The 25,376-nt window shown below is 37.8% G+C and overlaps 1 protein-coding gene across 3 annotated transcripts in view; it reads left to right on the top strand.

Annotated features, from left to right (window-relative positions):
* Slc10a7 (solute carrier family 10 member 7) overlaps positions 1-25,376 on the top strand; it is a 167,965-nt gene that overhangs the window by 30,313 nt on the left and 112,276 nt on the right. For 2 of the 3 annotated variants that reach the window (XM_070022166.1, XM_070022165.1), the window contains exon 5: positions 22,944-22,982. The exons of the other annotated variant lie outside the window; for it this stretch is intronic. In XM_070022166.1, the coding sequence (XP_069878267.1) occupies positions 22,944-22,982 (39 nt within the window). The remainder of the gene's footprint in view (positions 1-22,943; positions 22,983-25,376) is intronic. 3 annotated transcript variants of the gene reach the window in all.

Below are 25,376 nucleotides of genomic sequence, written 5' to 3'. Positions count from 1 at the left end.
TTTCTCATTTTCTTGTAGCTCTAATTCTCTGTCTTTATGCCACCAGTACGAAAGGGTTCTCATGTTTAATAAGTGCTAAATTGTAGCACAATTAGCTCACTTTTTAGAACTATTTAGTAATTTAATGAATAATGATATAGTATTTGTGTTGATGTTTAAGTAGTAATGTATAAACTTTTTGTGATAGAATTACTAAATATTAAATAAAAATGCTGGCAATATAAATCACATTGGCTCTGGTAGGATGTGGTAATTTAATATAGATTTTAAACTTCAATTTTGCAGTTGAGAATCTTACAGTATTGTTTTTAATCTGTGTTAGTGTTAATGGAAGGTTTTTGTACTGGGGAATTGCACTTCCAGTCTTGTGCTTGCTAGGAAGGCTGTCTACCACTCGAGCCATGTCTCTAGTACCTGAAATGTTGCTGGAATTATTTTATTTGCTTTTTCTCATGTTTGAAAAATATCTCTAATTTTATTTTAGTCCTGCTTATCCTCCCCTGCAGTTTGAAGTAATATGCTTGGAACATTTCTTTCTATTTGCAGTGCTGATCGTTGACTCTAAGTTGCCTGAGAGGCTGAGGGGGCAGAGTGGTGGGATTAGACGTTGGCAGATGGAAGGGTTGTTTCTTCAGTGTCAAGTGTAGGTTAACATGTTGCTTGAAAGAGCAGTCCTAGAGGAAAAGGGTGTTCAGGGCACAAAAATGATCAATTCCTGATCCTTGTAATTTCTAACTTGATTATTAAAATAAAGATCGGCACATTAAAAAAAGTAGAAAATTAACTTTTTTCATCAATTGCATCTAATATGAGCAATTGACAGAAAAGAAAGGTTTAAGTAGACTGGTTTTCTTTTTTTCAAGTAAGATTTACATGATTAAATATGAAATGAGAACCTATCACGGAAAGATAATCAGATGCCTAAGAATAATGTTTGGGAAGCTGGGTTTCCTGAGGATATGAGGCACCGTTATTGTAGCCTGGGGATTTTGCCTGGGGAAAAATGTATGTGCCTCAATAGCTGAAGGGCTATTCAGAAAGAAACAAAGTAAAATGGCATCTATTTCAACCTGTAATTTCGATATTTCATACTTAATCTTATCCTTGGCAGAAATGTCAAAATACAACGGCTACAAACTATCTCTGAAGCTATTATCTATACCAAACTGGGTAGATGAAATCAGGAATCACTGGGGAGAGGAAGGACCTTTCTAGATAATTCTCTAGAGAGAATGGATGCTCTGATACAATTAAAATGTGCATGTGGCTCATTTCAGATACAGGAATGTACAGCCTAGAGAAACATCTGGTGGGGTGGGCAGGCGGATTTTAAAATGGAAATATCATACTTAAACATAAATATAACTTCTTTCACCTGATTTTCTATTTATGTTTATTCCCACTTACTATTATAACTAATAATTTCTTACTGTCCACTTTCTGATTGTGTGTGTGTATGTGTGTGTGTGTGTGTGTGTGTACTATGCACACACGCATCAGTACTGAGACTTGAACTCAGGACAAGAGCATTGTCCCTTAGCTTTTTCTCTAAATGTTGGCACATTACCACTTGAGCCACAGCTCCACTTCTGACATTTTTGGTGCATAATTAGAAATAAGAGTCTCATAAACTTTCCTGCCCAGGCTATCTTTGAACCTTGATCCTCACATCTCTGTTTTCTGAGCAGCCATCACTGCTCAGCATTTAAAAAAATTGTGAACCTACCCAAAGTTTAATAGCTAATGGTAGAAATGATGTTTCAGTTTTGGCCTTATGACCTTCTCTTCTATTGTTTATTCTAGTTGCTGCCTATGTTGTTTTTTAAGTCAAAATCAAGTTCTTAGTTACAGAATAACTATATTTCTACTTTACATAAATATTTCTCTTTTGTTTACCCTGAGTAGAAGCCTACTCCTTTAAGGAATTCAGGTCTGGGTCACTGTTTATTCTGTTACTACCTTGTAGCTGCTGTTTATTGGTTTTTAATCCAAAATCACTTTTCCATATTTAATGACTTGGAACATGTTACATTTTTTCCAAATGTAAGAACTTAAGAATTAAAAAAAAACAACCCTGGACTCCCCAAAAGATCAAGATGAGGATGTACATAGTTAATATTATAGTGGAGTTTAGTATTTAGTCTTTATACCTGTATCAACATATATTACAATGTGTGGCTTAGATAGTATTAAATAGCTTAGGATTTAGTCACATACAAAAAACATTGAAGGATTTTTTTTTCTCTTATTTGAATTTTTGTTAAATATTAAAAACTAAACAAAATTCTTCATGCTGAGGTTACTCACTTCATATAAAATTCTGTCTGGTGTACATTGGAATAATTCAAAGGCCTGCCAAGTTCTGAGTGGTCGCTTTTCGTTTGTTAATGTAAAACACAGCTTATAAGTGCTGGGTAATAGAGGGAACTGCCCAAAAAATCAGTACCATTGTTGATGCAGCCCTCAATACTTAATTTCTACCTAATTATTAGAGTATACATGAAATATATTAGCTCGGTTGGCTTAAATAATAGTGCTAGTTCCTTAACATTTAAAATTCATAGAAATATTAGATAAATGGATTTTTGTTTGACTGGAGGATTCATTTTTTATTAAAATACCTATAAAAACCAAGATATAACATTCCTAGAAACTCAATTTTATTTAGAAATGCTTGATCAGTAGAAAATGTTTTCTCAGCCAAACTGGTAATGTCATGCTTTTTTTAAAGTTGTATTCCTTAGAATAACTCCAAAGTACCTTTCCCCGTATAAAATGTCCAGTCATGCACTTTCTTTTGCAACCTTGTTAAGTGAAAATTTCAAGGAATGACACGACAGTGTTTAACACACTAGTGAATTGTACATTCAAACATGTGTTAATGTGTCTTGAAGAGGATCTTGTGTTAACATTTAGTAATTGTACCTATTTAGTGGAACACACCCATTGGCATTCCCATACTCTGTACAGATGTCTCTTGGAAAGAAAATCACAGAGTATGTAAAAAATTCTAGGATGAAAGAAGCATTAACATAAAATATACATAATATACACACAAAACAAGGCATATCAATGGGACAACACTTTGTTGTTGTTTTCAGAATCTTCAGTGATAATTTGAGATTTAAAAACTTGTTTGGCCTTATCTATTATGGTTCTCTACTCCTTCAGCAATTGTAGCAATCCTTGTATATACTTTCTACCTCTGGGTCAATGTACACAAAGGCTTATTCTTTGTGAGAACAGTAAGGTATGCTAGGATTAGAAGGAAAACCCATACTGAAGGAAGACAGGCTATAGGATCACCCTGCTTTGGTCTCCTTTGAAGAAACGGTGAAGGGCTTCCACACACCTCATCCTCAGAACTGATAGAAGAATCTTAGATACCTGATAATCAGGCTGCTAGCAAGGTTCTGAACTTGAGCTTTTCTATTTGAAATTCCTATTTCAGCCCTTCCTGCCTATGGCCTTTAGACAACTTGACTTTAAAAAAGTTAAAAGGCAGTAAGTCAATCTCCTGGAAACGATATGGAAACGCAGATTCAAATCATAAATAAAGAAATGCACCGAGTACATTAAGCAGACGTAGAAAAATGGATTTCTGTCTTCTGTAGTAAGGTAATTGGGCACCACGGCTTGGCAGGAGCTGGTGCTACTGAGCCTGCTAGAGCTGCCACAGGTTGATGGGCAGGTGATAAGGCAGCTTCCACCAGGGTCTGCACAGGAGGCCTACCTAATATGCTGTCTGCCCTAAGGGCCTATGGGAACACAGTTGGATTATTATGTTAATGCATGAGCCTGCTGCCCTCTTCCTATCCCAGCTGGGTTCCCTGTTGTTAGGAACTGCTTTGCACTGACAGTGGAGTAATATGCTTCATGATTGAAAGGGCAAAGGGGCTCGAAAGAAAAAAAAAGAAAAAGAGAATAGGCCTGCACAGATATGTAAATGAGGAAGAAAATCTGTAGGAAGATTTCACAGAGAGGGAAAGTTTATTAAAAAGTTCTTCTGTAAACGCATGTCATTTCTTAATGAATTTCAGGTCTCATTTTCCTTCCTAATATTGGTCCGTATCCACTACATGCAAGTGTTTTCCAAAGCCAGCACCTTTCTTGATTTGTTTTAAATATAGATCTAATGCATTGATACCCAGGCATAGTATTGACAGAGGTGCCATCTTTCCATCTTTACTTATCCCTTCGTTATTATGCTACTGTATTTTGGAGAAACTTTTCTTTTTTCATGGCACAGAAGGATTTATATTTTATGATAACCCATCAATTTTTTTCCTCCTTTCTGATTATTTTTTGTTATTGTTTTTTTTTGTAGGTTTGGAAAATTTCATGAGCTTATCTCTTGGGCGGGTGTGGGGATGTAAGTGAGGAAATGGGTGAATTGGCGGGATGTTTTCTTGGGTTTATGGATTTGGTATGAATGGAGGCTCACATATTCTGAGTGTGGTTAAGTTTTTAATGTTGAGATCTTAACATTAATGAAGATTGTGGTTTTTGATGTCAACAAACCTCTTCAAATCCTGGCTTATTTGAATGTTATCTGATTTTAGATAAATTACTTTTCCTTTACATTGGCTCTACAATGGGTCTAATCTGGCTTTTAAATGGAAGGAAACCCAGTGTAAATCACCTACCTTAACATAGAGTGAGCGCTCATTAAGTGCTTGCCATTGTAATGCTATCTACTGGTTACTGTGGCTGACTGTAGGTCAACTGAAGCTACCACATTCATTTATGAGACCATTGTTTTAAGATGCATGTCTGTGCACTTTCAGTAGAGTAGAGATCTTTCTTTATCAGTAGGCCTCATCAGGAATGGAATGAATGTGTGTGTGTGTATAAGTATGTATGTTCACTTATGAACAAAATATATATGCAGGTGAATACAAATCTGAATGCTTATTTACGTCTATATATAACATGAGCATCTGGATCTCACATGTGCCTTGGTATGCTTCAGGAGGAGCTCTGTTCTGGTCGATTCTTTAGTAGTAAGATTTTAAATAATGTATGATGTTTGAAGACTTTGAAGAAGAGATAGTTAAAGGCAGCCATAAGCCCAAGAGGTAAATAAAGAAATAAGGATTGTGTCTCTTCTCTGCACCAACCCCTGCATTAGCATTGTGGTTGAACTCAGGCCTCGTGCATATTCAAGCTGGTGCTTTACTACCAGAGCCACTTTGACAATCTAGGTTTTTGCTGTTTTTTTTGGCAATGGAATCTCCCATGCTTTTTTTGCCGGGCTGGCTTCTAACCACAGTTCTCTGTCTCAGCCTACTGAGTAGCTAGATGACAGGGGTGAGCCAATGGCACCTGGCCAGATTATACTTATTTTGTTTTTTTTATTTGTTTGCTTTGATTTTGCTTTTAAAAAATATGTATGGTCTCCTAATGAATAATGCAGAGTTGCGTCATTGCCTGTTATCAGATCATCATTAAACCTCTCTCAAATATAGACATTACACATAGGAGCTAATCACCAACTGAATAATAAGCTTATTATTATTATTATTATTATTTAGAGAAATTCTGATTTCAAAGGAATTCTTGGTTTTCTTTGAAGTAGCTTTGGCTTGAAGGTATACCATACCCCCTTATGGATTGAAATGTCCTGAAAGGAAGGGATGACATCTGATAAATCAAACAAAAACATGCCTCCCAGTTTCTTCTGCAGAGGGGAATTTGTCCACTGTTGACCGAGCCCCTGGGTTGATGTTAATGATAACATTCAGATTCAAGTAAGATTTGCCGAGCCTGTGTGCTGTGTCCCCGGCTTCTCTCCCCTCTCCAGGCCCTGCTCTCTAGTAAGCCTTGCCCAGGTGCCCTGTGCAGCTTTGTGGAAGTGTTGTGTGAAGTTCCCAACTCCTCTGAAAAGAACCAGCCTCTCCTGACCGCCCTTCTGCCTGCACCTGCCAACTACACCTTTCCACAGCTTTGTCATGTTTTTTAATGGAAGCACAAGGCCAGAGTTGGAAAAGGGGTGATTGTGGGGGGGAGATTCGCTTCATAGGAGAAATGTCAAGGCCTTAGAGAGGGGCTGCTGTCTGTCCTCCGCACAGCCTCTGTCCTCTGCGGCCAGGATGCTCGTCTAGCTGAGCTCCTATCCAGCGCGGTTTTTTGGGGAACTCAAGATTGCAGATTGATGCGTTCATTGCAAGCCACCATCCTAATGGGAACTGCTAGGACCCTTTTCTCCCACCCCCATGATGGTAGAAAGAAAGAATTGAGCATTAGGCCTCACAAGTCACCTAACTATTCATGGAGAATTTCTAAGTATCGTTATGATTTTATCACGATACTAAATCATTTGCCTTTATGTTTCCAAATTAGCCAGACAGATTTATATATTTTTATATCTCTATTCTTAGATTCCTAATTTTCACAAATCATTGGTTAATTATCATATTACTAGAGTCTCTCAGACTTTTCTGCTCCTGTTGGTTTCAAACCTCAATCTTTCTTATCTCTGCTTTCTGGATAGCAAGACTACAAATGTGTGCTACTGATTTTTCTTTGCAGAATGGATAGTGTCCTTTTACCTTACAAGTATGTAGTTTAGAATCAAATCTCAATTTCACCACCAATTCATTTAACCTTATTTCTCATGAACACTTATCTTCTCTGAGCCTGTAGTTTAGATCTATATAACAGGATAAGACTGACTTCAGGATTATTTTGAGGATTAAATAATTAATACTTCTGGTCTGGAATACAAAAAGTGCTCAATTTTTTCTTCTGCTCTTGATATGTGATTTTGAAGAGTTAAATAAAATAAATTAGTCCCATTATAAATTCCTAGATCAGAAAAACATTTTCTTTCCTGCCCTTACAGAATTTAACATATCATCTCTCATTTAAGACTGCATGAGATTACTGATCTAGAGAGAAAGACATGAAATTCAGTTTGGTTAATAAAAACCCTTGTAAGTCAGTTTTAAAACTGTGATGAAGTAGTTTAAGTGGAAGTCAAATGGGGCCACTTTTGGGATTTTGGAGGTGAAGCAATTTGTTTTTATACTTGTAACTGTGCTTTTACTCTTTTAAAATCTCATTTCTAGTCCCTTAGGTTCCATAATGAAGTCTTCAGTACTATACGTTTTTATTAAACATCTCTTTTTTGGACTCCCATTTGCATTTCAGATAATATAACACAATGTATGTGTTTTAAATATTCGCTGCATAATTGTGATTAGAACATGTAATCCCTCAAAAGATTTTAATTGCAATTTAAATTCACACAGAATTTAATTAAGTGAGTTGGGGATTCAAAAGTAGATGTAAGAAAATAGTTCAGGGAATACATTTTTCAAAAGCAACTCCATTTTTTTTCTGAAAAGAAAAAAGTAAACCCCTTTCTATTTTAAGATGAGAAAAATAAAGGAAATATAGAAGAGGTGAAGGAAAAGCAGGTTTAAAGACATCTTAGAAAAATCGAACTGTCTGGCTCTTGGGCTAAGTTGGAGAAGGAGGGTTGGTTATAGTAGTAGTAGCCTTCTCATTTGCATTCAACTTCAGTTTTTTGATCTATGTTCACTCACTTGGTGTCTGATTAAGTCTTCAGTTAAGCCGAGGTGTTTAAGGACTGCAGAGAAGGATGGAGTGAGGAGAAGAGGGAACAGAATCTTCCATCCAGCTGTTAGCTGAGGCTTCAATCTTCCTTCCAACCTCCTTGTCAAGGGGGTGTTTTATGAATATCTAGATTACATGGGAACTTTGCACACAGGTAACTTCATGTTTAATCTGTGTGTCTGTGAAGGCCTTGCTATAGAAGTGGAAATGAATAGCTTTGAAGAAAAACAGATTATCTTATTTTTTCTAATATGAAAGAATACCAAAACTTGAGACATAAGGTTTTTTGTTTTTGTTTTTTGTTGTTTTTGTTTTTGGATCTGGTTGTGGGGCCTGAACTCTGGGCCTGGGCGCTGTCCCTCAGCTCTTCAGCTCAAGGCTAGTGCTCTACCACTTGAGCCACAGTGCCACTTCCGGCTTTTTCTTTTTGCTTATATGGTGCTGGGGAATCGAACCCAGAGCCTCATGCATGCAAGGCAAGCACTCTACCACTGAGCCACCTTCCCAGCCTGAGACATAAGGTTTTAAGAAGGTTTGGGCACCAGTGATTTGGAGAATGAAGGGTTTGTTTGAATTTGGATTAAAAAAAAAAAAGGCTGCTAGAATACCTTTCTGTGCTTATAGAAGTATTGGTTTTGTTCCTAAGTTTTCCTAGGAATAAGTTTGAAATCAGGGGTTGGTTTTAAAGTAGTCTAAACATAACATCGAGAGCAGAAATACTATTTTTCACTTTTAAATCATTTAAAGTTTTTCCTATGTGTGTGTGAGTGAGAAATACTGACATCATATACCTGTTTTGAATGAGTCACAGCATGAAGGTGGCACAGACTTTCTGGAGGCAGGAAGAGAGGAAGAAAGGGAGAAAGAGAGGAGAAAAGAACGAGGAAAAGAGGGAGAGAAACTGTTGAACTTCTGAACTGTGTTCAGAGAAAGAGAAGGAAGGGAGGGGGAGGGCAAGGGGCAAGACAAAAGAGAGTTTGAGTTACTTATTTTATCTTTTTTATTTTTATTTTTGTTGGTCGTGGGGCTTGAACTCTGGTCTTGGGTGCTGTCCCTGTGCTCTTCAGCTCAAGGCGAGCACTCTGCCACTTGAGCCACAGCACTACTTACTTATTTTATTTATTAAACCTTTATCAGGCTGGGTGCAGGTGGCTCATGCCTGTCCTCCTACTACTTAGGAGGCTGAGATCCGAGGATCGTGGTTCAAAGGCAGGAAAGTCAGTGAGACTGATATCTCCAATAAACCACTCAGAAAACGGGAAGTAGCGCCGTGGCTCAAGTTGTAGAGTGCTAGGCTTGAACTGAAGAGATGAGGGACAGTGCCCAGACCCAGAGTTCAAGCCCATGACCAACAACAACAACAAAAAGTTCCGATGTTCATAAGTGGAGCTGTGTCTCAAGTGTAGAACACTAAAAACTCAGGGGAAGTGCCCAGTCCAAAAAATAAAGAAGTAGTAGACAAGAGGGTGGGCAAAGGCAGTCATAATATTCAATGTACATATGCAAAAATGAAACCAGGTAAATTGGGATGAGTAGGAGAGATGGGGAGACCATCCAAAGAGGTGACATTGATCCAGGTGCATTGTATTCACAGACTGACACGTTAAATGGTAACCTCTTTGTGCAGCCACTTTACACTAATAAAACCCATTTTAAAATAAAGGAAAACTCCCTATGTAGAAAAGCTGATTGAAATACGAAGTTTTAATAAGTAGCTAATAATTCTTTAAATGCAAAATAAAAAAGTTTGTGAGATTCAGACTGTTTTCTTAGATATGTCTTTGAAATGGGCCTGCATGGTCAGGGTACTGGTAGTCACATTAGAACCCATTTACACACCGAGACTTACTTACCCCATAGCAGCAGGGTGAGAAAGGGTGTGAACTCCCCTTCCTCAACCCACACTGTTATTTAAAAAAATCTTTTGCTCATTTGGTAATTCTCCCAGTGCAAGCTGGCCGGTGCTGTAAAGTATAGGGGTCCTTATAATAGCATACAGAAACTTAATAAACACTTTTATTCTCCTCCTCCCTCCGTTTCTCTTGGTCCTAATTTATCCAGAGGGCAACATTCTCTGCATTGCGGAAACCAGAAGCCATACGGCCTGTTGTCACCAAATGCATTGTTCAACCAGGGCTCCAACCATGTAACAAATGGTGTCTACGGAAGGACCTGGGGACAAGACCTGTAGCCCCTTTTTAAGAATTTTTTCTTTTTAGTCTTGTTATTGATTGTGAACTTATATAAGAATGTTGGGCTAGTGTTATTAGAGTGAAACCTTCTGGGAGTATCTTCCCAGCCCTTTCTTTTTTGTTGTTGTTGAAAGAGAAGGTCACTTCCAGATAGAAAATGTTTGCCAGGAGAAAGCCTCAGGTTGTCAGAGCTGCTTACCCACCGCTGTTCAGCGGGGCCTCTTTATTAAATCATCTCTGGGCAGTCCATTACTAGTGCACGGCCCACTAAGCCAATACACCTTCTATCACTAACAGAAGGATACCCTTCATGAAAACCTGAAGCTGGTATTTAGTGCTTCACTGCATGCTGACTCGTGTTTTACCTTTCTGTGTGTCTATATGATTTCCATGCTGGATATTTTTTTATATTCATATATATATATATATATATGTATATATTATCTACATAGTCAAATCAAGATTAATAGTCCGGAAAACAAGCTCGTTTGGGAGCTCTGCCTTGTAATTCCAGCGCAGCCGCGGTCAGATGTCCTGTGGTCCTGTCACCTCCTGTCCTGGTTTGCTGTCCAATCCTTACTTGTAAAATTAAAAAAAAATGAGACAATGTTTTAGTACTTCTTGCATTGCTTTCTTTTTGTTATTGTATTTATTGTATGTATTTATTGTGCCTCTACTCTACCACTTGAGCCATGGCTCCAGTTCTGGCTTTTTGGTGGTTAATTCGAAATAAGCTCACAGACTTTTCTTCCCCGGGCTGGCTTTAAATCACAGCCCTCAGATCTCAGCCTCCTGAGTAGCTAGGATTACAGTTGTGAGCCACCAGTGCCTGGCTCTATTGTATTTATTTTTGGTGGCACTGGGTTTGAGCTGAAGGCCTTGTGCTTGCTAGACAAGCACTCTTCCCCTTGAATGCTACCCCCAGCCCTCTGTATTACTTTGTTATGGGTAGAAAATGTAAATTCATGTTTTGCTGAGTATAACACTTTAGAACTACTTTTTAAACCTCAGCCATAATTGGATAGCACATGCAAAATATAGCTGTACTCTGTACCCTGTTATAAAAGCTTGAAGAACAAAAGGTTTTTTTAAAGAGGAAATCCAAGGTATTCGATGGTAACTGATAAAGGGAGAAAGGAAGGCTCACGTGAACTCAAATAACTTTTAAAAAAGAATAAACTTTTCATAGACAATACTGAAAACTATATTTAATTATTTACCTTTTTTGTTGTTGGTCCTGAGGCTTGAACTCTGGTCCTGGGCGCTGTCCCTGAGCTCTTCAGCTCATAGCGCAAGCGCTCTACCACTTGAGCCACAGTGGCACTTCCAGTTTTCTAGTGATTTATGGGAGATCAGAGTCTCATGGGCTTTTGGGCCCAGACTGGCTTTGAACCTCGATGCTCAGATCTCAGCCTCCTGAGTAGCTAGGATTACAGGCATGAGCCACCAGTGCCGAGCTAATTACACACCTTTTTTTATTTTTTTAAAAAAAGAAATTTTAAATTGTGAAAATGAGCTTATTTTATCGTTCACTTAGCAAAATTCAGATGGTAGCTGTTTATTAGTTTCTGGACTTGATGAATTAAGTATGGGTATGCAGGAGTGAGAATCAGCGTGAGGTGACTGCATGACTCAGCGTTGCATCTGCAGCTGTTATTTTTATGACACCATCAAAATTTTTCAAAATTAAGTCTTCATCAATCTCCATAGGTTCTTCATTTAAAAATTATTCTATTTAAAAAGTATTTTTTTATTTTATTGGACACCGGGCCTTAGCATGTACTAGACTGGCCCCCTACCACTTAACACAGACTTACTCTTTTTGCTTTTCTTGGTTTGCTTTTCAAATAAGGTTTTATGCTTTTGCCAGGCCAACCAGGGACAGTGATTTACCTGTTTTTGATTCCTCAGTGGTTGGGATACATTTGAATATCAGATGAGGTCTGAGAGTGTTTATGTATCCACATTGTTATTGTTGAAAGTAATGACTTGCAGAAATTGTTACAAACCACAATGAGAAAGAACCCTGATGTTTAATTTGTTTTAGATAATAGGTAGAGACTTAATCTTATGGTTTTTGATTATCACTCAACTACTGAAATTTTGGGTGTCAATCTGAAAACCAAATAACTATGAAAAAATTTAAGCCTTGCTGGTGCTAGTGACTCATGACTGTAATCCTAGTTACTCGGAAAGCTGGGTTGTGAGGATCTTGGGAGCCAACATGGATAGATAAAACTACAAGACTCTTATCTCCAATTAGCCAGCAAAAAGCCAGAAGTGCAGGTGTGGCTCAAGTGGTAGAGTGGCAACTATCAGTGGAAATGCCAAGCAAGAATGAGAGGACCTGAGTACAAGCCCCAATACCACCTTCCCCCAAAATATGTCTATAAGCCTTGATGCCATATATTTGTAACATTTTTTTATTGGCTTAAATTTTTTTTTTTACAGATTCAAAAAGTCAGTTTGGTAGTTAAAAAGTCAAGAGAGTATTTTAATTTATAGGCCTCAAAATTCACCCTTTCAGTTATATTGTATGATTAGTTTTGGAAAATACAAATATTTATGTAAGCAAAACCACAGTCAAGATATAAAGCATCTCTAGCATGGCAAAAAATTCCTTTGTTTTTCTTTGTACTTCTCCTAAATGCAGTCCTGGTGGTCTGTGATCTGATTTCTGCCTTTTTAACTTTTAGCAAAGAGAATTTTCAATTTCATTAATGCATAAAATAAGTTATGCAGAGTGTAGTCCAGGCAACCTCCAAGTCCAGAATTTAGAAGTATAGAGGTGGACTATGAAGAGGTTGGCTTATATAGCAAAATGGAAGAGTTGTTTCACCTTTACAATGATTTATTATGGCATGTTAGATTTCCAGATAGCAGAGGATTGGCTAATACTTATGGTTACCACTTTTGAAAGGCAACTTAAATTTCATATTTCATATCTGAGTGACAGAGGCATACATGAGAAACATGCCTTTGCAAATCAAAAGTTAAGTCATTGCATGGCTAAGTGTGCGTAAGGAAATTTCAGTGAAGATTGAAATGTGAAGTTAATGATGAAAATTGGAAATAAACAACGCCAAGGTTAGCTAGACATAGCAGAGACAATAGACGTCCTCGCTTTGCTCCTCACTTAGGAGTATATTCAGCCGTGGCCACTAAGTACAGAGTTAGTTTTTCATTTTTCATTTTTGATGAAGATGTTTTTTCTCAGATAGAGGAAATTCTTATCAATTCTAGTTTTTGAGTTCTTAATCATGAACATATGTTGAAGTTTGTTACATACTTTTTCTGCATATGTGGTATTTTTTCCTTTATATAATCCCTTGATAAATTGGATTACCTTGATTTTCAAATCATTGTCATCATCATCATCATCATCATCATCATCATCATCATCATCATCTTTAAATAGTTGTAAAGAGGTTTTAATTCAACATGTTGAACTTTCAAATCTTAAGCCAGCTTTGCATTCTGGAATAAGCTTCACTTAATCATCAAATATTGGTACATATTTCTAAGTTCAATCAGTTCAGATTCTCAAAGGAGTTTTGTATACCTACCTATATTCATAAAGATTATTGTTTTCAGGTTTTTTTTAAGGTGTCAGGATTATGCTTTCATTAGGTGATTTGGCATAATTTTCTTCCTCTTGTGGTTTTTGGGTAAGCTTTCCTGAAATTAATGTTATTTCTTCTTTAAATATTAGGTAGAATTCACCATGTGGTCTGGATATTTCTTTGGGGAAAAGCTTTTAACCATATAGTGACTATCCTTTGTGTGGAATGGGCTTGCTAAATCTTTTTTTTTTTTTTTTTTGAGAGAGCTTTGATAGTTTGTGTTATACTAGGAATTTGTCCACTTGATCTGTGTTGTCAACTTTTGGGTTACGGTGTTGTTTATGTTTTTGTCTCTTAAATATCTGAAGAGTTTTAGAATGGTTCCTGTCAAATATTGGTGACTTTCAGCTTCTTTTGATTCTGAGAGCAAGAATGAACAAACTATGGCTAACAGGCCCAACAGCTTTACTGTGTGTTTTTGTGTGGCAGTAATGCTTTTCCCATGCTGGTGGCTCATGCCTGTAATCCTAGCCTAGGATCTAGGTTTGAAGCTAGCCCAGGTAGAAAAGTTTCTCTCTCTCCAGTTAATCAGCAAAAAGCCAGAAATAGAGCTGTGGCCCAAGTGGTAGAACACCAGCCTCAAGATTAAAAAAAAGCTAATCAAGATCATGAGGTCTTGAATTCTAGCCCCACTACTTGCATGTGCCCACGCACACACGCATACACACAATGAACAACAACCACCACCACCAAAAAACAGAACTATGAACTTTTACAGGAAATTTCCACCAATCTTGTTCTAGAAATGTATCATTTTACTACTCATTTTCCAGAAAACCAGCTTTTGATTTTATTTATTTATTTATTTTTGTCTACTATTATTCTGTTTTTCATTCAGTAGTTTCTGCTTTCCTGTGCTTATTTTGTGTTTAATTCACTCCTTTTTCTAATTTCTTGTACTTTTGGAATGAACCATCTTTTCCATCTTGATGGACAGTGATATCAAGTTTATAGCTAGGAATTGGCAGGGGTTGGGAGAATTTCCACCAAACACCAAAGATACCCCAAACTTCTGTTCCCGCCTCATCCCAAGAGCCAGTTGTTCAACATTTACTAGCTTAGTACTCGTAATGCCAATAACACAGCTCTTTTTAAAATTTCTCAGGGGGCCTAGCATGACTAAACAATCTCACACGCAAAGTCAAATCAGAGAAAGGACGGATTTACTAGTGACAAATGTGACCTAGCACATAGATTTTTAAGTCTAAAATTCTAAAAGTAATTATGCAGCCTCAGATTCTGCAGACAGGAGGAGTGGGATGGACAGGCACTAATTGTTAGTAATGTCAGTGTCACCCTTTCTGAGAAAAATACCTTGATTTGATGGTCTGGAGAAATCCATTGCAGAGCTGTGACTGTACGGTAAGTTATTTCCCAGAAGATGGTAGCAAAGCTATTTTATTGCTAATGAAAAGCTGATGAGAGAGTTATTGCTGAGGGATTGATCCACTGCCCTCTTAAGAAGCTCTGAGATTCCCAGACCTAATGGCTGGAAAAGAGCAAAAATAACAAGAGTGAGGTAGTTAGAATCTAAAGTCTGTAAGAAACATGAGATGCTTTGACAGATCTTGTCACTTCTGTTTTGTGGATGCACTTCTAAACAAAGTGTTAGGGGGATTCTTGCCCATTGCTATCTTGGTGTGCTGAGAGCTTAGTTCTTGTGTTGGCATTAAACAGAACTTCCATTAATTGATCCGAGAAGTGCTAGTTGTGTCTCACAAAGAGATACTGAAAATGCCAATTCTAACAGACATTTTAATAGCTAATTGCTAGGCTGCTGTATTTCTTTGATAGCAGTCATTGATCTTGTGTTAAGCTAGTATGATGTCTGTCTTCTAGTCCTAACCTGTTACATGCTATTTGTATTTCTCTTCCAAGGGCTTGGTTTACTAATTTGCCTAATAAATTTGTGTTGAGTGAGTGCATAATTAGAAGAATATTGCTTTATTCCTTTTCAGAACAGATAGGAAACTCAAAAAGATTGAGCAAAAATAGGAATATTAAGAAATTGGCATAATTGTAATTCCAAGTACAAAGTTTTGTTCAGCTTCATCTAAGGTATTTACGTGAACTTAAAAGGCTATACGTAAATCAAACCTGTGCACTTGATATTAAGACTTGATATTATCTTCCTGAGTTATACCGTCTGTTTATTGCTGTGATTTGTCCATGCTTGTGTAGTGAAGATTCTTTAGGTAGTTTCTTCCTGGTATTGTCCTGAATTCATTCAGTTTTCTGTGGGACATTGATTGAGCACCTAATTTTGTGTACAATGTTACTCTAGGTTTGTCTAAAAACTGAAGAGAGACTCAAGTTCCAATATCTAACACTTACTGTATGACGTTTTTCCTGTAAGATATAGAATCAGTGCAAAATCCTTGAAAATCAAGGGAAAACAGGAAGAGAAAAAAATATTCAGAATCTAACAGCCAAGATTAGTATGTGGATATCTGCTTATTTTTCTGTTATGTATCTATGAATATGTGTTTTAATATATGGAGTAGAAATGTGGCTATAAAAGAGGGGGCTCGGGGTGCAGGCATTGTGAGGAGATGCTGTCTGTCCTGGCTTTTCTACATCCAACATGACCTTAGGAAAGACCTTTTTACCTCTCTGGAGTTTCGTTTCTTGATTACAAAAAGACTGTCATAGTATCTAAACATCCCTTCCACTTGAATATTCCAATTTCATTGAAATTGACTGCCTTTGAAGACTGGGATTTCAGAATGGCAAAATCAAAGGCGAGTGGTTCAGTCTTTATTCATCTTAGTGACAAAGGGAATTTAAAAGTCTTGTCTAAGTAGTAGTCTAAGTAGCCCCTATTAATATCCATTGGTTTTATTACTGTGAAACAGTTTCACCTTAAGTAACAGTTTCTCCTTGCACCAGCGCCACAGTCTGAATGGATGGATTGATTTTGAACTGATAATATTTTTTTTTAGGAAAGTGTAAAAGTAATTCTTCTAAGCTTACTGAACTTCTAGAAATAAGAAATACAGATTCTCTACTACTTCAAGTACATACTTCTTATGGGGGAAAAAACCCACAAAAAGTACACCAAAGAGAAAAGCAGAGCCACCGTGTTATTTGATTCTTTTTGCACCTCAAGAAAATTGATTTTGTTTTCCCTCCCTTGCTCTGTGCAGATAGTGAAAATGTAGATGACCTATTAGGCACCAGAGCTTTAAAAGTGTTAAAAGGTGGCTGGTTTGCCTTAGACCACATTAAACGATTTTTGTCGAATAGTTAAGATGTGCCATTTTTGTGCTCGGATTTTTTTTTTTTTGGTATGCATTTTAACGGTTATTTAAGAGTCCCTATGTGCTTAGAAAGGAATCTGAATATATGTGCCTTTTTTTCCAAAAAAAAAAAAAAAACCCAAAAGGCTTCAGCACAATGTCGGTTATTCCATCAAGAGCATCAGAAGAGTGGGAGCTGCCGTTGGAACAATATGTAAAAATACAGCTTGTGCAAGATTTCCTTTATTAACTGTCATCATCCACAGAATATATGTTCAAATAAACGTTGTGTAATAACTAAATTTGAGATTAATAGGCCCCTTAAGAAACAGCGAAGTCATTCAGAATAGTCAGTGAAAAATAGGCTGTAAGACTGTAACATGCACATATTGTCCTGCTTACGTGCTCTCTGCGGCGTCATTTGCCATTTATCACTGTCGGCCGGCTCTGTTCTCATTAAAACACTCTTGCACAAAAGCAACTTAATTTTCTTAAGAGGAGAGGACACCTGATTCAATTTAGCACCCAGAAACAGTAACTTGAATATATATCTTTTTCCTTGTCTGAATTGAGATGAATAGTTGCAGACAACAATAGCAACCCCATTCACCCCAAGATTAAAGATATTAAATAGTTTTCTTTCCACTGTGGTATCATGAAATGGACTTGGAAAAATCGGCAAGGAATGTAACTGTTCTCAGAAAAGCAGCAGGAATATCAAACATTTTAAATGGAAGATGTATAAAATATTATATATACTTATATATTTATAATTCTGTTAATCCCTGTTATGTTTTTACAAAAAATTAAATTGCCTTGAAGTTTAGTCTTTCTTTAAATTGGTGAATGCCATGTTGAAAGTACCATAGTCTGCATATATATATATTTCTTTGTTGAAAAGACATGGTCAGTAATGGTTTCAAAAGCAATACTATACTTTTCCAGTCATCACTGCTTAAAAAAGTCCAGTGAAATACATTAATGAGATCAAATGACATTTCCTTCTTTTGTGATGAGCTCAGTGCCTAAACTCACATTTTAATGACTATCCTTTAGATTTCTCTTTCTATTGTCTAATTCAATAATACTTCGTTGTAATATGCAAGTGTGTAACTCACTGTGAGATGTATGGGATGAAAACTGGTGGTTAAGTAGTGAATGGGTAAAACCAGCTATTAAATTGTTAATATAAATAAGTATAGGTTGCAAAACAGATAACTTTTCTTCTTTTTTAAAACCTTTGTATTGGGCTCTAAAATGACCTTTTTATTTACAAGTGGTTTGTCCCATTTTGAATGCATGGAGGCCGAGGATGGGAATTCAACACTGTTACTTTCACCTTTATTCAACCCTGTTACTTTCACCTTTATGTGTTTTCCAGAATGAACTTATGCTTACAGAGGAAATAAATATTAAAGCTAAATTTTCCTGTGAATCAGATTTGCTTGATCAGAGGCTGAATTCACATACTTGTGGAATGTGGTCAAGGGTAAAGCCATGTATCTCTGGTTTCTAATCTTCATGACCAATCGTCTGTTTTCTCTGTCTTATTTTGCAGTGATGGATAGGCAGTGGGAGACAGAGACTGCACAAAATAAAACTTAGTATGCTTACTCAAATGTCTATCTGAGAAGAAGCACCAGGGCTTGTGCAATCTGCCTGGCTAGTCTTTGATTGTTTTCTCTCCTTTCAGGAACATGATTGTGCCAGTTAGGCTTCAAGTAATAGAAAAGCAAACTACAAGTGGCATGAACAATCAAGGGCTTATTTCTCTTATACTGAGGTGCCTGGAGGTTGGTGATGCTGGCATTTATCAGTGATGTTGGAGTGGCTGTCTGTGCCTTGCTTTACAGATGCAGACTAGTTTGCATTGCTCTAGGCAGGAACAAGAAATGGGGGCAGTAAGAGAAACTAACCCCCAAGTCACCTTACCTTCATTTATCCCTCATTGGCCAGAGTAACCCTCAGATTTTCCTTCCTCATGTGAACTTTTGGTATCGTCTTATTTGAAAAATGACTTTCTTTCCTGAAAGCCTGAAGGTGGCTCCATCTGTTTTTCTGGAAGTTGTAAGGTTTGTCTTGCTCACCCAGGTCTTTTTCTTTTCTTTCTTTCTTTCTTTCTTTCTTTTTTTTTTTTTTTTTTGTCATTTGTGGGGCTTAAACTCTGGGCCTGGGCGCTGTCCATCAACTCTTCAGCTCAAGGTGAGTGTTCTGCCACTTGAGCCACAACACCACTTCCAGTTTTCTAGTGGTTTATTGGAGATCAGAGTCTCATGGACTTTACTGCCCGGGCTGGCTTTGAACCATGATCCACAGATCTCAGCCTCCTGAGTAGCTAGGATTACAGACATGAGCCACCGGCGCCCGGCTCACCCAGGTCTTTCATCTATGCATTATTTTTTGTTTGGTTGTTTCCTTTAATGTATCTTGGTCAGGCCAGTTACTTCTCCTTTCTCACCTCTAGGTGAGAATTTGACACCTCTAAGTGTCAAATTTCATTTTCTCTCTTTGACAGCAAGCTTCTCTTCAGTAGGTGTGGTTGTATCTGAGTTTTGTCTTGGGCATCAAACTGACCTGAAAGAGAAGTCTGGCATTTGCTTGCATACCTCCTTTCTCTTTGGGTCCTAGCCACACTGACATGAGCACTGGGCAGCTGGGTAGTGGAGTCTCCCGTGTGCTTTCTGCCATGATGTTTTTGCCTTGCTACAGGCCCCAAAGCACCAAAGCCAACTGAAGGCTCTGGAACCTGAGCCAAAATAACTCTTTTCTTAGGTTAAGTGTCTTATCTCAAGTGGTGGCAAACACTCTCTGCTGGACAGTTTCGGGACAGGGTTCTTCTAAGAGTACATCTATACACCTCCCTCCACCCATTCCTTCTGCCTGTTTCTGCTGGAATCTCATTATAGGCCCAGTCTTTCAGAATGAGTCAAGTACAAAGACAGTCCCCAAGGCATTTGTTTTCTTTTGGCAGGGGTTGGTTTATATGGAAATGTTAGAATTTTCCCCTTTATAGAATTGAATATTTTGTCTAATTCCCACCCTCTCTCTTTACCCTAGCAATGTGGTCTGTTGTAATGTGGTCTGTGTCAGGAAGCAAGTACCTGTCCCTGACTGCCACTCAGAGCTGAAGAATGCCAGGATCTTTTTTTTTTTTTTTTTAAAGAACCCTTCAGGTGAAGGATACAGTGGCCCAGCTTCAGCATCCTTTGTATCAGTCTTGAGTTATTCCACTGGTATTTTGTCACCCTTTTTCTTAGCTTTGAACATCATTAGAAATTCTAAGACAACCATAAATATCCCAGTTTATCATTTTGATAAACATTTCCATGCACTTTGACTGGGAATCAGAGTAGTCAACAGCCAAAAGCCCAGAGTTTCATAAATTAACTTGCCATCAATCATTCATGCTTGGCATAAATGCTGAATTTTATTTTTTATTTACTAGACATATAAGGAAAGGAATAAGACCAGGATTAGGATTTTCTTTTTTTTATCTAATGTCTTAAGAGAAGATGCGGGTAAGATACCGCCGTGTTCATGTATTTGAAATGCACCTTAAAAAGGGACAAGGCTTATTTATTTAACTCTAGAATACAGCACAGGCGCAGTACACCAGAACTACAGGGTGGTGTGGGTTTTATGCCTCAATGAAGAAGAACTTCATACTATTTTGAGCCATTCAGCAATAGAAATAGTTGCTTTTACTGTGTTTACAGTTTTGACTTGTTTAACTTTCTTTACTTTTGAAAATCTTGTGTGTGTGTGTGCATGCTGGTCCTGGACTTAAGCACAGAGCCTGAGTACCTGTCCCTGAACTTTTTTGCTCTCAAGTCTACTACCCTATCAGTTAAGCCACAGCTCTACCTCTGGCTTTGTGGTGGTTAATTATTGGATAAGAGTTTCACAGACTTTTCTTACTTAGTCTGGCTTTAAACCACAGTCCTCAGATCTCAACCTCCTGAGTAGCAAAGACTACAGGCCTGAGTCACCTATGCCCAGCTATGTTTTTTTCCCCCCAGTCTTGGGTGTTGATCTCAGGGCATGGGTGTGGTCCTTGACTTTTTTCACTCAAGGATAGAGCTCTATTACTTGAGTTAGTCATAGCTCCACTTCCAGTTTTCTGGAGTTAAATGGAGATAAGAGTCTCATGGACTTTCCTGCCTGGTCTGGCTTTCAGCTGAGATACTCAGATCTCAGCCTCCTTAGTAGCTAGGATAACAGGCCTGAGCCACCAGCGCCCACTTTCGGCTATTTTGTTTTATTACCTTTTTATCAAGTAGGTTATGAAGAAACTGATACATTATTATTAAACTTGTTCAGTATCTCCAAATAAATAATGGGGTTAGTTTGCTGCTGTCAAATCAAGGGCCTTGATTCTCTGTCAATTCAGAATTCACTCAGAATCATAATCATCCATTTCACCAAAAACTGTCTGTCTGCTGCATGAGAGGACAGAATTGAGCTGAGAGAATTCCAACCCGCCACCACTCTTGGGAAACAAGCATGAGTTGACCTGCAGCGTCTTTGGTACCGAAAGTAAACTCTCTCACTACCAGAACCTGCACTGTGTCGGGAGGTGCAGAGGGACAGTCCACTCCCATAAAAGACAGTACTTAGAGTTGGACTAAGGGAAGGAACAGGACAGAGTGCAGGTGTGGCCATTTGCCTTCAGGAGTAGCAGTTAATAGATAACTTTTCTTTGACTTCTGTATCTATTAGTATATGTTTGTGAGATGCACCAAAGGCAATGAATTTGGAGGGGAGTAGCTCAGAGGCGAAGGCCTCATTCCTCTACTAAAAAGAAGAATGTATCCATTTTGAGCACAAAGTAGAGACCTATAAAGACTGTTGGGAAGAAAGTGCATTTTTTTTTAAAGGAAGAAAGACAGGCATCCCTGTTGATCTCTCCACAGCTCATTTAGTAGTTCTGCCCTTTCATTCCCCCTCCCCCTCACATACAACTTTCCTAAAAGCATCCACTATGACATTCCAGGAAGATGTATTAAATATGTTGCTATAGTTTACAGTTGTCATCCGTAATGTTTTATTTAGCTGAGTCCTTTTCTCCCACCTTTCCCAGTACCACACAGAACACCAGATGCCATCGTCCCTGTTGGAAAGCAAAGGTTTCCCTGGTCTGCGCCTGTGCTTGTGTTTATGCCACACAGGAGCTGTGGTCCAGTGCCATCTTTTATTGATAGGGCCAGCAAAGGAGAAATCTAATGAAATTATCAGAGCTTTGAATTAATGATGAACTGGAAGAGGAGAGCCAAGCTCTCTGGAGCCAGGGATCTCATTACCCATTCACTCTCATTACTACATCCTCTTCTGAGCAGAAGGCTGTTCTGCTACAGCTCTTAGCCTGGCTTGGACTTTATTCAAACTTGCGAAACTGACATCCTCCTTACTACCACAGCATGGCTTCTCATGTGAACGACTAATTTAATTCTGCTCTGGATTTGCTGAAGATGGAAATATGGGTTCTCTACTCCTGCTTTTGGCGTTTCTTTCTTCTCTTTTTGTTCTTCTCCTTCTCATTTCTTTCATCAAATTGGATGTGGTACATTTTTTTTCTCTGTTTTTGGGTACTATGAGAAGCTGTCAGGACTGTGGCGGTCATGGAATGTGGTGATTGATTTAAAGTTCACAGCTGTAGTACATCTGCTATGTGTTTTCATCAATAGTTAGGTAAGCACAAAGTCAAATATTCCTTTTATTATTTTATTTCATTTTTGAGTATCAGATGGAAGCTGCACTTGCTGGCTTCTACCTTAGAAGCACTGGTATGGCGATAGGTCTTCTGATCCTAACTGCTTGGTTAGATTGCTAAGGCATGTTGTATGGGAACCACCGATCTCACCTGATTAGAGTTCCCAGAACTTATGCTCGCTGATGGGGAGCAATTCATGTTGTCTGGCAATTCTCTTTTTCTTTCTCTCAATCATATGAATTTTTTTTTTGGTGAATAAATCAACCTCTGATTGTTCTAGGTCTAGCAGCAAAATCAATACCAACAAGGTTTTGATTTACTGTTGGTGATGATTCTTTGGGGCCTGTCAGACAGAACCTCTTGGCAAAGCCTTCTGCCTGCACGGGAGACCTGTTATTTATGAATTCCTAGGCTGCACCTCATCTATTCTAGTAAACTCCAGGCCACTGGCAATTTCTGTAAAACAGTGACTAACTTTTCTCTGTAAGGCTGGTGTTTCAAGGTTTTTGGATAGTGGGGGAAGGGAGAATGAGAACCTTTGCTCTTCCTTTGCTTATTTACTTTCAGTGAGTTTTTCCTCCATTTATTTTCTCTCTAGGCAGCTGCGATATTTAATTCAGCCTTTGGAAGTTTTTTGGTAAGTAACGATCATTTACCTTTGTCCATTCTAACTTTCGTTGTGATATTTGAATGCAAGAGTTTATAAAAGTTCTTGCTTTTTTTTTTTTTTTAACTCTTTGGTTAAATGTAAAAGTTTCTGAATCTTTTCATGTGTCTGGAATCACATCTTTTGGGAAACTGGCTAATGAGTACAGCAAATGTTCAAATGTTCTCTTATATAGTTTAGAGGCTTGGGTTTAATATTCCATTTAATGGATTCGAACAATCAATTAAAACACTATGCGTCTCCTTATAGAGGTTTTGTCAATATATTGATCCTTTAATGAGGTCTTTTAGATTATTATTATTTTGTATCATGGGACTAAGGATTTGAAAAGGTAACCTGACCCAGATGTCCACAAAGGGCACCTAATGTTCATGTTGACATGTCATTTATTTTGTACAATTCACTGTCAGAGAAGCTACTTTTATACCAGTAAGAGTTCTTTAGAAAAAAAATAAACAACAAAACACAACATTGCTCTAAGAATAATTAATGAGTAATTTGCAAGAAAACGCCGTGTTTTTAGAAGTTTCCATTATAAATTATATGTAAACAGATTTAAAAGCAGTTCATCCTTTAAAAGCAGAACCAATATAAGGATGTTAGTTTTTAATCATCACTTTTATATAGATATGATATCACAAATCATGATTTGTGTTTTGAGTGAGAAAGGAACTCTTTCCTATTAATATTGTTTTTATCCTAAAAGTTGGCTAAATTCATGAAAATATTAGAATATTTTTTTAATTTAGTTTTTTTTGTGAACATACTGTACAGAGGGGTTACAATTACATGGGCAGGATAATGCGTATATTTTATTAGAATATTATATTTTTTGACATGTAACTCATTAAGTGATATGTAATTTAGTGATTTATGGATGAGAATAAAGCCAGTGGGGTACAAACTTGTTTATGTATACATAAAATATCAATTATGTGTGCTTAAAATGTTCTTTATATTGCCCCTTATTACTGTATTATATGTACTTAATTGTAGTTAAGGCTTTAAACACACCATTACTCAGTGTTAATTCTGCCAAGTGCTACACAGCTTTTCATGGTTGTTGCCTTATAGGACTTTTAATGATGTAGCTTCCTGTAAAATATATGGCTAGAGTATGTCCTGGGTTTAAAGAGGCTGTGATTTTTTTTCTTTTTGGTTTAGAAGAGAAGCATTAAAATCTATTTTAAAATAACTTCTCAGGTTACTTAGTTTAGATTCTTAATACTTTGTTCAGTCACTGTGTCACAAGTTCCAGGATTATTCTTAAATTGCCCTAATAGTTTAACAGACTCAAGTCTATAACATATGATTCTGCTAGAAGTCAGTGCTTTATACAGTTTGGAATCATATGTAAATACTACAAAGCATGACTTCTTCAGTTGAGTCTCTTACTCTTGAAAATACCGGTGGTAACTGAGAAAACAAAACTGAGGTAATTATCCAAGAGACTGAAACAAAATACAAGCTCTTCTTCATTGGAGAACTGCCTCACTGACGGGAGTTTGAATTTGTTCTGATTGTTAAAGACTCTCATGATCTTTGCCTAGCAGGCCCAGAGGTCGCTGGGGCTGGAACTAGTCCTTTGCTAGTCAGGTGCTAGTCAAGTGCTCTGTCACGGATGTATACCCCTAGTCCAATCTAGGGGTTCTTCCACATTTTTTGGTGCCTCCCCCTTTTTTAAAAATTTAATTTTATTGTAAAGGTGATATACAGAGCAGTTAACGTTACACAGTAAGGTAATGAGTACATTTCTTATCGAACATTGTTACCCCCTCCCTTGTTTTTTTTCCCACACTCCCTCCCTGCCACCTCCCCTTCTTAATTGTACATTCTCCTGTTTTGTCTTCTGCTCTCTTTTCCTTTCTGGTTTTCCTTAGTTCAGTTAATCAATCGAAAGTACTCACTAACCTCCTGCCTCACATAGTTTTATAGTTGCTCTGAAGGGTACAGAGAAATGGGAGGTAGTCCCACTGGTCCATGGAAGTGACCTACAGCAGGAGAAATAGAAGGCAACATTAACAAACTCTCTTCTAGGGTGATCGTATCCACCACAAATCCCCTGATCTGACAGAAGGGACTTCTGAGCTGGGCCCTGGTGCATGAAGGGCTTAGGCAGCAGTAGGGACCAGAGAGGAACAGCATGAACGGTGACAGAGGGGCACAGGTATCCTTTCCCATTTCCCTTTCCAGTTCTCCCCTCACCGCCTTTGTTCTTCCCTAGAGTTGAAAATTACCAGAGGGTTTAGGAATGAAAACTGTGACCAGGCATGTTTTGCTCCGATCAAACATGTTTTGCCCCAGTGATGTAAAAACAATTTCTATTTCTGATCTTTCCTTTTCAACATTGATACCACAACTGTT

The sequence above is a fragment of the Dipodomys merriami genome, unplaced genomic scaffold (genome assembly GCF_024711535.1).
Source record: "Dipodomys merriami isolate MVZ:Mamm:240054 unplaced genomic scaffold, mDipMer1.0.p SCAF_15, whole genome shotgun sequence".
In the NCBI taxonomy this organism is placed as follows: Eukaryota; Metazoa; Chordata; class Mammalia; order Rodentia; family Heteromyidae; genus Dipodomys; species Dipodomys merriami.
This window is presented reverse-complemented; position numbering and strand designations above follow the sequence as displayed.